Source organism: Equus caballus, chromosome 3 (genome assembly GCF_041296265.1).
Source record: "Equus caballus isolate H_3958 breed thoroughbred chromosome 3, TB-T2T, whole genome shotgun sequence".
NCBI classification, from domain to species: Eukaryota; Metazoa; Chordata; class Mammalia; order Perissodactyla; family Equidae; genus Equus; species Equus caballus.
Window position 1 is genome coordinate 82,966,399 of NC_091686.1, and position 13,894 is coordinate 82,980,292.

Here is a 13,894-nt window from a genome sequence, read left to right on the forward strand (position 1 = left end):
CAGGACTCAGGGGTTGACGAGTGCCAGAGGCTCGGAAACAACGCGTTGATTTGGTGATAGTGGAGGGAAAGATGGGAGGAATGCCAGCACCAGTACCACACGGCAAACCGGAATGGCACCGCTTGGGATAGATACCCCAAGACCTGGTGCGTCCTTGTTCACAGCCACGCCTCCGCGTTGCCTGGCAACAGAGCTGCGCCCGGTTCTTGTTCTGCCTCGCCCTCGGCGGGAGCAGTGGAAACCGCTAGGCTGGGCCAGGCTCCCTTCCCGGCTGGAGGAGGCCGGGTCAGAGTCGGGAGGCCCTCGCCAGGAGCCGGACGACGCAGGCGCGTGAGGGGCGAGGCGGGACACCATGCAGGTGGGGGTCGAGGCCCGCCGGCCACTCTGGGGTCCCCGCTGGGTTACCGGGCTGGGCCCGAGGGTGAGCACGAATGGGGAGGGCGGCCCACAGGAGTTAGGTTCGAACATCTTTTCGGGGTAAGAGCCAAATTTTGCGTGCGTCTCTGTCAAGATTTGAGAGAAATCCAAATTAACTGTAGGAGAACGCCATTTTTTCAACGCTCAAGACTTTGGTTTGTCGCCGGAGGAAGCGTTCAGAGTTGTTCGGGGTTGCGTTTCACGCCCGAATCCTGGAAATCTTATTGCTGCACCATTTCTGACTTAAGAAACAGACCAGCAACTTTAGCGCAAGTGTAATTCAATTTAAGTATCCTGCCCCACTACCTTAAAAAAAGAACAAAAGGGAAACCCTAGTAGTCGCATCTGTTGTGAGAAAGACCAGTTGTCCCTGGAGTGTCCCTACCTGATGGCAAAAGCTCTGTTAGACTTCCATTTATTCCTTTGAAGGCTGCTCCTCTGTCTAAAGCTACCTTATTAACCAGAGCCTTTTGTTTCTTTTTTTAGCAAGTAAAATGATCACTTTCCGACTTAGAGAAACAGCTTCTTCCCACTAGTTCTCCCAAATTAAAACCCCTGTGATTTTTCTTATTTTACATATTTAATTTTGGTATTCGTATACACTGTATAACTTATTAGGGTATTTTGAATGTAAGTTACATGTAATTTTTAATGGATGGACCTTTTGTGTTAATAATAGGTTCCTAGGAAGTACATTTTATCCAGTGTGTAAAAACATTGCAAATTTGTCCCTGATTTGCACCTGCTTTTCAAGAAATTGGCCAAAATATAATTGAGAGTGAAGGCAACACCACATTAACATTTGCTCATTTGTTTATTCATTGATTTATTCAACAGCCAGTTACTCACTCAAGGCTTATATTTAGTTATGGACTTGTTCTGAAACAGCTTTAAAGAGATATAACTATTGATGGCATGATAAATACCATAATAGTTTTTACAAATAGATTGTGGTGCCTATGTCTGTTAGGTAAAATTTCTCAGATAATTTCTAAAAGTGAAGGGAAGAACAGAATATAGAGCGTTTACTGTTAAATCCCATTGCAGTGAATCAGTTAGGGAAGAGCAGTCAGAGAGATATGAATAAAACCGTAAGAATGTGCTGCCATGAATATCAAGAAAGAGTATTTTAACAAGAAAAAAATGACAAACTCTCTCTAATTCTGCTTAAGGGATCAAATGCAATGACTATCCATTGATATTTGCAACATAGAGCTCATAGGTGACCTTAGCTAGAGCAGTTTTGAAAGGAATATTTGAGGCAGAAGCCACCTTTGGAGTGGGTTGAAGAGTGAATGGGAGGTGGCAGTGGTTACAGCATATATAGACAATTATTTTAAGAAGTTTGACTATGAGAGAGAAAAGAGAGAGAGGATGGTAGGGAGGGTTTTTAAAAAACATAATTGCTGGAATTTCTGATAATAGTGGGCTAGGTTATTTGGACCAGCTCTCCTGCTGAATACAAGTAAAAATGCTGGCTAGAGTGTAAAACTTCTGCCTTAAAAGCATCAAAGAGGTGACATGATAATAGTAACTATGAGACCAAAATTGAAGGAAAAATGGAAAACCAGGTGAATGGATTTCCAGAGCTCCAAAGCCACTTTTACCCTGAGGGCATTAGTAATTTGCATTTTGGTCCTAGGTATACTCTCCCGGTGAGGAGAAACCAGAGTGTGTGGTCCACCAAAGGATGAGAGACTGATAGGAGTATGAACCAGAGATAAACTCATGTCTAGGGGAATTCAGGGAAGGTTGTCTTGATGTTTAGTGGAGGAGTGGAGAAAAAGAAGAGTAATAAAGCCTGTCCCCAAGAAGTAGTGGCCCAGGACAGCTCTTACATAGATTGCAACCTAGGCGTATTATCTGAGTGGTCCAGCAAACTTCAAACTACGAATTTGACATAAATTAGTTATATACCATGGTGCCCATAAATGCCTGGAAGAAATAACAAATCCTCCTTGGAGGAGGACAATTTTATTTTAGGCTTCAAAGAATTCCCACAGATAAGTTCTCAAGGACAGCAAGCAGAAAGCAGTCAAAAGTAACCAAGCACACAAGGATACAGAGGGCCATGAGCATGAACCAACAAAAACAGACGTGCAGAGACTTCAGTTATCAGAATGATCAGAAACTGGTCATAAAATAACTACACTTAGTATGTTTTAAAAAATAAAAGACCAGATTGAAATTATCTGCAGGGAGTAGGAGACTATAAAAAGTGACCTTAAAAATTTAATGAAGACATTTCTATACATTACAATAAATAATCCAAAAGGAAATTAAGAAAACAATTCCATATATAATAACATCAAAAGGAATAAAATACTTAGGAATAAATATAACCAAGGAGGCAAAAGACTTGTACACTGAAAACTACAAAACATTGCTGAAAGAAATTAAAGAAGACATAAACAGGTGTAAAATATCCCACATTCATGGATTGGAAGACTTATTATTGTTAAGATGTCAATATTTCCCAAAGCAATCTACAGATTTAATGTAATCTCTATCAAAATCCCAGTGACATTTTCTGTAAAAATAGAAAAACTCATCCTAAAATTCATATGAAGTCTTGAGACCCCAATTAGCCAAAACTGTCTTGAAAAAGATGAACAAAGTTAGAGGACCCAAACTTTCCGATTTCAAAATATACCACAAAGCTGCAGTAATCAAAACAGTGTGGTGCTGACAGACAGACGGCCCAATGAAATAGAATGGAGAGCCCAGAAAGAAACAGTCATATGGTCAAATGACTTTCAGTAAGGGTGCTAAGACTGTTTAAGTGAAAGGATAGTCTTTTTGAAAATGGTTTTGGGAAAACTGGGTATCCGCATGCAAAAGAATGAAGTTGGACTCCTAACTCCAAAGGTAAACAAAAATTAACTGAAAAAGGATCAAAGACCTAGAAGAACTAAAACTATAAAACACTTAGAAGAAAACATAGGGGGAAATTGTCATGACACTCGATTGGCAATGATTTCTTGAATATGACACCAAAAACACAGGCAACAAGAGAAAAAAATAGATAAATCGGACTTTATCAAAATTTAAAACTTTTGTGCATCGAAGGTCACTATCAATAGAGTGAAAATGCAAACCACAGAATGGGAGAAAACATTTTCAGATGGCCTATTTGATAAAGGATTAATATCCAGAATATGTAAAGAACTCCTAAAATTTAACATTAAAAGACAAACAAACCAATTAAAAATAAGCATATTAAAAGATGCTTCACATCTACATCAGAGAAATGCAAATTAAAACAAGAGACCACTACACGCCTTTGGAATGGCCATAATCTGGAACACTGACAACACTAAATACTGGAGAGGATGTAGAGCAATAGGAACTCTCATTCATTGCTAGTGGGAATGCAAAATGGTGCAGAACCTTTGGAAGATAACTTGGAAGTTTCTCATAAAACTAAACATACTCTTAGCATATAATCCAGCTATTGCTTTCCTTGGTATTTACCCAAAGGAGTTGAAAACGACGTCCACAGAAAAACCTGCACACAGGTGTCTATAGCAGCTTTATCCATCACTGCCAAAACTTGGAAGCAACTGAGATGTCCTTCCGTAGGTGTATGGATAAATAAACTTTGGTACATCCAGATAATGGAATATTATTCAGCACTAAAAAAGAAATGAACTATCAAGCTATGAAAAGACATGGAAGAACCTTAAATGCATATTACTAAGTGAAGGAAGGCAATCTGAGAATACTACATATTGTACAATCCCAAATATATGCCATTCTGGAAAAGGCAAAACTAAAGAGACAGTAAAAAGATCAGTGGTTGGCAGGGGGAGGGCTGACTGGCAGAGCATGGAGCTTTTCCAGGGCAGTGAAAATACTCTGTGTGATATCATAATGATGGATACATGCCATGATGCATTTTATTCAACTGGTAAAATGTGCATCAAGAGTTAACCATACTACACACTATGGACTTTGGATGATTATGATATGTCAGTGTACGTTCATCACTTGTAACATGTCATTCTGGTGGGAGATGTTGAAAATGGGGGAGGCTATGCATGTGTGGGGGCAGGTGGCATATTGGAAATCTATGTATCTTCCCCTCAGTTTTGCTGGGAACCTAAAACTGCTTAAAACAATAAAATCTTAATAAAAAATTTTGCATTGTTGTTTTGTTTTGGCTTTAAATGAGGAGTTTGCTTTAAACAAAGGTATCACTCTGATGGGTGATGTTGATAATGGGGGAAGCTATTCATGTATGAGGACAGGGGTATATGGGACATCTCTGTACCCTCCCCTCAATTTTGCTGTGAACCTAAAACCACTCTAAAAAAATGGGCAAAGAACTTGAATAGACATCTCTCCAAAGAAGATATACAAATGGCCAATAAGCACAAAAAAAGATGCTCAATATCATCAATCATTACAGAAATATAAATCAAGATCACAATGAGAGACCACACTGATTATGATAACTATTATCAAAAACAGAAAATGACAAGTGTTGGTGAAGATGAGGAGAAATTGGAATTTTTGTGCATTGGTGGGAATGTAAAATGGTGCAACTGTTGTGGGAAACATTAGGGCAGTTCCTCAAAAAGTTACATATAGAATTATCATATGATCTATCAATTCCCCTCCTAGGTATATACTCAAAAGAATTGAAAGCAGGGACTCAAACAGATATTTGTATACTTATTTTTGTGTGTGTGAGGAAGATCGGCCCTGAGCTAACATCTATTGCCAATCTTCCTCTTTTTTTTCTCCCCCTAAGGCCCAGTACATAGTTGTGTATCCTCGTTGTAAGTCATTCCAGTTCCTCCATGTGAGATGCCACCACAGCATATCTTGATGAGCGGTGTATAGGTCTGTGCCCAGGATCCAAACTGGCAAACCCTGGGCCACTGAAGCAGAGCATGCAAACTTAACCACTCGGCCATAGGGCCAGCCCCTGTACACATATGTTCACAGCAGCGTTATTCACATCAGTCAGAAGGTGGAAACAACCCACAGTGGTTGAATGTCCAACAGTGGGTGAATGGACAAACAAACCATGGCATATACTTACAATGGAACATTATTCAGCTTTAAAATGGAAGGAAGTTCTAATCCATGCTTCAACATGGATGATCTTTGAAAACATTATGCCAAGTGAAATAAAGCAGTCACAAAAGGACAAATATTGTATGATTCTACTCACATGAGGTAGCTAGAATTGTCAAATACATAGAGACAGAAAGTAAAATAGTGGATACCAAGGCTAGGGGTGCAGCTTGAGAATGAGGAGCTATTGTTTAATAGAGACAGAATTTCAGTTTGAGATGATAAAAAGTTCTGGAGATGGATGGTGGTGATGGTTGCACCACAGTGTGAATGTACTTAATGCCACTAGACTGGACACTTAAAAATGGTTAAAGTGGTAAATTTTATATTATTTTACCACAATAAAATTTTTTTTCTTTTTTTATTAAGGTTATGAAAGTTAACATCCTTGTGAAATTACAGTTGTACATCATTATTAGTCATGTTGTAGGTACACCACTTCACCCCTAGTGCCCTCCCCCCACCCCCCATTCCCCTGGCAGCCACCGATCAGTTCTCTTTGTCCATATGTTAACTACCACCTATGAGTGGAGTCATACAGAGTTCGTCTTTCTCTGTCTGGCTTATTTCACTCAACATAATCCCCTCAAGGTCTATCCATGTTGTTGTGAATGGGACGACTTTGTCCTTTTTTATGGCTGAGTAATATTCCGTTGTATATATATACCACATCTTCTTTATCCAATCATCAGTTGCTGGGCACTTAGGTTGGTTCCATGACTTGGCTATTGTGAATAATGCTGCGATGAACATAGGGGTGCATGGAACTTTTGGAACTGCTGATTTCAGGTTCTTAGGATAGATACCCAGTAGTGGGATGGCTGGGTCATAAGGTATTTCTATTCCTAACTTTTTGAGGAGTCTCCATACTGTTTTCCATAGTGGCTGCACCAATTTACATTCCCACCAACAGTGTATGAGGGTTCCCTTTTCTCCACAGCCTCTCCAACATTTGTCACTCTTGGTTTTGGATATTTTTGCCATTCTAACAGGTGTAAGGTGATATCTTAGTGTAGTTTTGATTTGCATTTCCCTGATGATTAGTGATGATGAGCATCTTTTCATGTGTCTATTGGCCATCCGTATATCTTCTTTGGAGAAATGTCTGTTCATGTCCCCTGCCCATTTTGTAATTGGGTTGTTTGATTTTTTATTGTTGAGTTGTGTGAGTTCTTTGTATCACAATAAAATTTTTTGATAAAGAGCTAAATAGAACTTCTTGAAATGAAAAACTGCAATAAAAGAAACCAAAAATATCAATGGATAGGTTTATCAGGTAAATCAGTATGGAAATATGGAAAAATACCAAAAAGAGTAAGGAGAAATCTAGCATTTTAAGTTGGCATCTCAGATGCAGAGGTGAAAGAGAAAGAGATAAAGGGATATTTGAAGAGATAATTGCTGTGAATTTTCTAGAACTGTTGAAAGGTACCATTTTACAGTTTCTAAAAGCCCAGTGAATCCACACAGGATAAATGAAAAGAAACACGCAGCTAAATACATCATGGCAAAACTTCAGAAAGCTGCAGAGAAAAATCTCAAATACAGCTAGGCAAAAGACTGATTATCTTCAAAAGTCTAAGAGGTTGACAGCTGATTTCTCAACATTAACAGTGGATCCAAAAGGTAGTGAAACAATATAATCAATGTGTTGAAAGAAAAAAGCTATACTCAGAAAAATTATTTTTATAAAGAGAGCAAAATAAAAACATGCTTAAGGTAATTGAGAGAATAATGCCCTAGCAGGTCCTGACTAAGCAGAATTCTCAAGGTTGTACTCCAGGCTGAAAGATTGTTTCCACATGGAAAATCTGAGATTCAATAAGGAATGAAGAAGAAAGTGGCAAATAATATGAGTAAATCTAAAGAAACATTGACTAAATATAATAACAATATTCATAATGATAATGTATTGCTGGGTTAAGAAAAAATATAGAAATAAAATATGAGTTACATAAGGGTGACTGTTATGGTCTGAATATTTGTTTCCCCCCCAAATTCGTATGTTGAAATCTGATTCCCAATGTGATGGTATTTGGAGGTTGGGTCTTTGGGAGGTGATGAACTCATGAGGGTGGAGCCCTCATGAATGGGATTAGTGCTCTTTTAAGAAGAGGCCAGAAAGCTAGCTCACTCTCCTTCAGCCATGTAATGCTACAAGCAGAAGGCGGCCATTTGCAACTTAGAAGAGGCTTCTCCCTGGGACTCAACCATGCTGACACCCTGATCTCACTCTTCCAGCTTCCAGAACCGTGGAAATAAATTTCTGGTTTTTTAAGCCACCCAGTCAGTGGTAATTTGTTACAGCATCCTGAACTGACAAAGATAGTAACATATAGTTGGAAACGGGGTAAATGGAGTTGATGTATTATAAACATAAAATAGGCAGGACGTACAGAGAGCACAAAATAAAAATGGTAGAATTAAATCTAATATGTCAGTATTTACATAGAATGCAAACGGACTATATGCTCTAGTTAAAAGACAAAGACTTTTAGACTGGATTAAAAACAAACAAAAACCCCTCTAACTATATGCTATTTATAAGATATGTCTAAAACATGTAGATACAGACAGTTGAACATAAATGGATGGATAAACCACAAAAGAGAAAAGGAAGTTTTGCTTCTGAGTTACAAATAATTGTGAGCTTTGAGGAACTGTCATAATCTACAACAAATACTCACAATCCAAAAAAAAAAAAATCAAACACCTTCTGTGGAGCCTTGCTGGTTTCACAGAGGTCTTTGGGAGCACCCCCACCCCAACTCCAAACAAACAAATAAGAATTGAGCCCAGAGTGGAAGACTGATCATGGTCTGGTTGGGAACATCCAGGGTCAGAGTAAGGGATCACTAAGATCAGATGAACGGAAGCAGGACTCGTGGCTGGAGCAGCAAAGAGTTGAGGAGGTGGAGAGACCTTTCAGACATGCAGGCAGCAAGGAAGGGTTCCCTGAGGCCTAAATACTAAGCAATACATTGACCTCTGGAAATGTATTAAGGAGTAGAAGTTGAGGGTGAAACTTTCTCTATAAGCAAAATTCCTCTAGGGAGGCTTAAGAGGTTTGGTGACCGAGAAATAGTACTCCTGGCTGATAGCAGAGGCAAACCCTTTTTGGAGGAAATTCTCCCTGCTTGACCCAGAAAACTCTCACATTTTAAAAGAAATAGGATCTTAAAAGGATTACACAAGAGGACTACTCTGAACGTTAAACAAAAGCAAGAAACAACAGATTTCAATTCCTAAGAATTGCGTAACTTGCGATTAACAAATACAGAATATAAAAATACCTGTTATGAAGTGTTCAAAGAAATAGAAATGACATTACAAAGATGAATTTATATAGGAAACCATCAAGAATGAACAGATAAAAAATGGAAAGGAACTTCTAGAAATGGAAACTATAAACACTGAAATAGCAAACTGAATGGACTTCTAATTCCTTTGTTGAAACTAAAATTGTTTCTAAATTTTGCTATTATGAATACTGCTGCACTGAACATCTTTGAAGGGAAATATTTTTCTATATCTCTGATTATTTTTTTTAATAAAACTTCCTAAAAGAAAGAAAACACCTTGAATGGATAGGTATATTAGTTGTTTATTGCTATGTAACTAAATATCCTAAAATTTAGTAGCTTAATACAACAAATATTTATCATCTCATAGTTTCTGGGGTCAGGAATTTGTGAGAGGCTTAGCCAGGTGGTTCTGGTTCAGGGTCTCTAATGAGATTACAATCAAGGCATCAGCTGGGGCTGCAGGATTTACTTCCAACATGGCTCACTCACATGACTGTTGGCAAGAGGCTTCAGTTTACCACCACTTGGACTTTTCAATAGGGCTGTATTATGGAATGAATTTTGGTCCCCCTCCCCCCAAATGTGGCTATATTTGGATATAGGACATTTGAGAAGATAATTAAGGTTAAATGAGGTCATAAGGGTGGGATCCTAATCTGATTGGTCTGATGTCCTTATAAGAAGAGGAAGAGACATTGGAGCATGCTCTTTCTCTGCACATGCACAGAGGAAAGGCCATATGAGGACATAGCAAGAAGGTGGCCACTTGCAACCCAGGAAAAGAGGTCTCACCAGAAACAAGCCCTGCTGGCACCTTGAGCTTGGACTTCCAGCCTCCAGAACGGTGAGAAGACAAATTTCTGTTTAAGCCACGCAGTCTGTGATATTCTGTTATGGCAGCCTCAGCAGACTAACATAGGCTTGAGTGTCCTAACAACGTGGCAACTGGTTTCCCTCAGAGTAAGTGATGAGAGAGAGTAAGAGGAAGAAACAGCAGCAGTGCCTTTTATGACTTAGTCTCAGAAATCACAGTGTCACTTCCATCACATTTTCAGTTTATTAGAAGTGAGACACTGGGTCCAGTCTATACTCAATGAGAGGAAGACTAAGCTTCACCTCTCAAAAGAGGAGGGTGAAAGAATTTGTGAACATATTTTAAAACCATCACAATAGGTTAAAAGGAAGATTAGATGCAGTCGAGTGCCTGAGGGCGTTTCACAATCACATGGTGCAAGGTGGCAGAAAACCATGTGCTAATAGATAGAGATATTGGAGGGCAAAGTTCTGGCCTAGTAGAGTTGTGGGAGAATTGTGGGGAAGTCTCAGAAAGGAAAGTCATGCAGAAGGGATGATCCTTAAATTCTACTTATAAAATCCACTCAAATCCTTAATTGTCAGCTAAACTGCATATGTATATAGGAGACTCCAAGGAGCCTGGTAGAAAGCAGCCACTGGAAGGTGAAAGAACTGAGCTGACCTGAGGTTTCAGCTGCTTCCCGTTTCAATAATAATAGTTTGGTGTTTGAACCTAGCCAAGTTAACTGCCTACAAGTATAAAAGTCAACACACTCCAGAGGAACATATAGAATCATGAATCTCTATGATGTATCATCCTCAATATCTAGTATACAATAAAAAAATTAGACAAAGAGAAAAAAAGAGACAACACATGAAAATGTGACCCATATTCAAAAGCAAAGCAGTCAGTTGAAACTGATTCTAAGATTATCCAGATGTTGACACTAGCAAACAAAGAATTTAAAGCAGCTATTATAAATACATTCAAGGACTTAAAGGAAAATGAGCTAACAGATGGGCAAATCTTAGCAGAGAAATAGAAATGGTAATAATCAAATGGAAATCCTACAACCAAAAAGATCAGCAAATAAAAAAATTTAAAAATTCACTGAACAGGCTTGACAGCAGATTGGAGATGGCAGAAGAGTCAGGGAATTTGAAGATACCTCAGTAGAAAGTGTCCAATTTGAAGAACAGAGGAAAAACATTAAAGAAAAATGAATAGAGATTCAGGGAACTGAGGGGACATTATTAAATGGGTTAACATCCATGTAACTGGAATAGATGGTTAACACACATGCAACACGTGGTAACTGGAATCCTAGAAGGAGAGGAAGGATGGGGACAGAAAAATTTTAAAGAAATAGTGCACAAAATTGTCCAAATTTTGAGGGAAGACATAAACTAAGATCTAAGAAGTTCAGGGAACCCCAAACAGGATAAATATAAATAAAACCACACCAAGCACACATAGACAAACTGCTGAAATCCAAAGATAAAATTTTGAAAACATCCAGAGAAAAGATGTGATATTAAGATGTGTATATTATGTACATACATGAGAACAGTAATACGATTGATAGCTGACTTCTCATCAGAAATAATGGAGTCCAGGAGGCCTTTAAAATTCTTTAAATGCTGGAGGGGAAAACTGTCAAATGAACATTCTATATCCAGCTAAACTAACCATCAAAAAACTGGGGGGGAAAATAGGCATTTTCAGAAATATGAAAACTGAGAGAATTAGTTGTCAGCAAAAATGCTAAAGGGAGTTTCTTCAGGCTGAAGGGAAATGAGACCAGGTAGAAAATGATCTAAAGTAAGGAGTGAAGAGCACCATAAATGGTAAATATGTGGGTAAATACTAAACACTAAATATGCTTTATCTCTTAATTTCCTTTAAAACATAATTGCTTAAGCAGAAATTGTAACACTCTATTACGGGTATTTAAATATATGTGGATGTTAATACATATAACAGCAATAAGGCAAAGGATGGGATAGTGGTAAATGGAACTATTCTAGGCAAGGTTCCCATATTTTATGTAAAGTAGAACAATATTAATTCTAAGTAGACTGTAATTAATTAAAGAACCCACTATAATTTCTAGAGCAATTATTAAAACAATAATGCAAAGGTATATACCTAAAAAGCCAGTTGCAAAAAACGGACTTCTAAAAAATATTTAGTTTATCAAAAGAAGGCAAGAAAGGAACAGAGAAAAAAGTAAATGAGACTAATAGAAAACAGGAAAATAGTAGCTCTAAATCTAATATTAACAATTACATTAAATGCAAATGGACTAAACACTTCAATTAAAAAGTAGAGATTGTCAGAATAGATTAAAAAAGCAAGACACAACAAAATATTGATAAAAGAGACACTTTAAATACAAAGACACAGTAAAAGGATTAAAAAAGACATGCTATTTAAACTGTAGTTAGGAGTAAGCTAGAGAAACTGTATTAGTATCAAACAAAACACATCAAGTTGAGGATTACTACTAGAAATAAAAAGGAACGTTTTATAATGACAGAGAAATTCATCAGGAAGGTATCTATCACAAATATAGCTGTATTTGTGTATTCATGTATTTTCATAATAAGCTTCAAGCACATAAAGCAAAAACTGACAGAATTCAAGGGAGAAATAGACAAATCCACAATGATAATTTGAGATTTTAACACCCCTTCTCCTAGTAATTGGTAGAAAAACTAGGTACAAAAATCACTAACACAATAGGAGATCTGAACAAATCTGTTAACCGTCCATTGATTTGTACAGAAATATACCCATCAGTGGCAGAATACGCATTCTTTTCAAGCACACATGGGACAGTCAATAAGATAAACCATATGCTGGGTCATAAAACAAGTCAATACATTTCAAAAAATTGAAATTTTTAAAAAGTATGTTTCTGACCAAGCAGAATTAAATTAGAAATTATTAATAAGATATCTAGAAAGCCCAAATTATTTGAAAATTAAACAGCATCCTTCCAAGTAATAAAAATGTCAGTAAAAAATTACAAGTGAGAGGGTGGCCCAGTAGAGTAGTGGTTAAGTGTACATGCTCCACTTTGGCAGCCCAGGGGTCTCAGGTTTGGATCCCAGGTGCAGACCAATACGCCACTCATCCAGTCATGCTGTGGTGGCATCCCACGTACGAAACAGGAAGGTTGGCACAGATGTTAGCTCAGGGACAATTTTCCTCAGGCGAAAAAAGGAAGATTGGCAACAGATGTGAGCTCAGGGCCAATCTTCCTCACCAAAAAGAAAAAAAAAATTACAAGTGAGATTAGAAATATTTTGAATTGAATGATAATAAAAATACAGCACACCAAAATTTGTAGGATGCTGCTAAAGAATTTGTTAAAGGGAAATTTATAGCTTTAAGTGGTTATATTAGAGAAGAAAGGTTTATAGTCAATGATCTAAGCTTCCAACTTAAAGTAGAAAAAAAATGAGCAAAATACAATAGAGAGGATCCTCTTTTTAAATGTTTGTATTACTTATCAGGAGCTCCTCTTTTTCATTTCTAATATTGGTTATTTGTGCCTTCTCACTCTTTTTTGGTCATTCTTGGCAAGTGTTCACCAATTTTATTAGTCTTCTCTAAGAACCAATTTGTGGCCTTGTTAAACCTCTCTGTTATATATTTATTTTTCATTTCATGAGTTTCTACTTTCACCTTTATTATTTCCTTACTTCTACCTTTGATTTATTTTGATATTCTTTTTCCAACTTTTTAGGTTGGATGCTTGTATCTTAATTTTTAACTGTTCTTCATTTTCTAATATGTTAAATTAGCATTATAAAATTCCTTTTATGAACTGCTTTAGTCGCAGCTCACGTATTTTTGATATGTGGCTTTATTGCTGTCATTCAATTCCTAATGCTTTTTAATTCCCATTATGATTTCTTCTTTGACCCATGGATTATTCAGAAAATTTTTTCTTTTCTTTTTTTGTGTGTTTGTTTTGTTTTTGCTGAGGAAGATTTGCCCTGAGCTAACGTCCATTGGCCATCTTCCTCTTTGTGTATGTGGGTCACCACCACAGCATGGCTGCTGACGAGTGGTGTAGGTCTGCACCTGGGAACTACACCTGGGCCACCAAAGCAGAGCACACCGAACTTAACCACTAGGCCACCGAGGCTGGCCCTAGAAAATTTTTTCTTAATTCCCAAATATATGATGATCTCCTAGTTACTGTTTTCTTATTGATTTCTGTCTTTGGTCACTGTGCTCAAATTTGTGGACTTTTATTCAATTTCTCAGCCTCTTGACC

General features: G+C 37.6%; 1 protein-coding gene across 3 annotated transcripts in view; it reads left to right on the forward strand.

Annotated features, from left to right (window-relative positions):
- Positions 1-9: 9 nt before the first annotated feature.
- PDCL2 (phosducin like 2) overlaps positions 10-13,894 on the forward strand; it is a 40,672-nt gene continuing 26,787 nt past the window's right edge. Inside the window, exons 1-2 of one of the 3 annotated variants that reach the window (XM_023638077.2) lie at positions 196-358; positions 9,535-9,651. Coding sequence is in view for 1 of the 3 variants with exons in the window: in XM_005608758.4 (XP_005608815.1) it covers positions 353-358 (6 nt within the window). In the remaining 2 variants the exon portion in view is untranslated. Of the gene's footprint in view, positions 478-9,534; positions 9,652-13,894 lie in introns of all 3 variants that reach the window. The other 2 variants (XM_005608758.4, XM_070263817.1) reach the window with 2 other exon arrangements.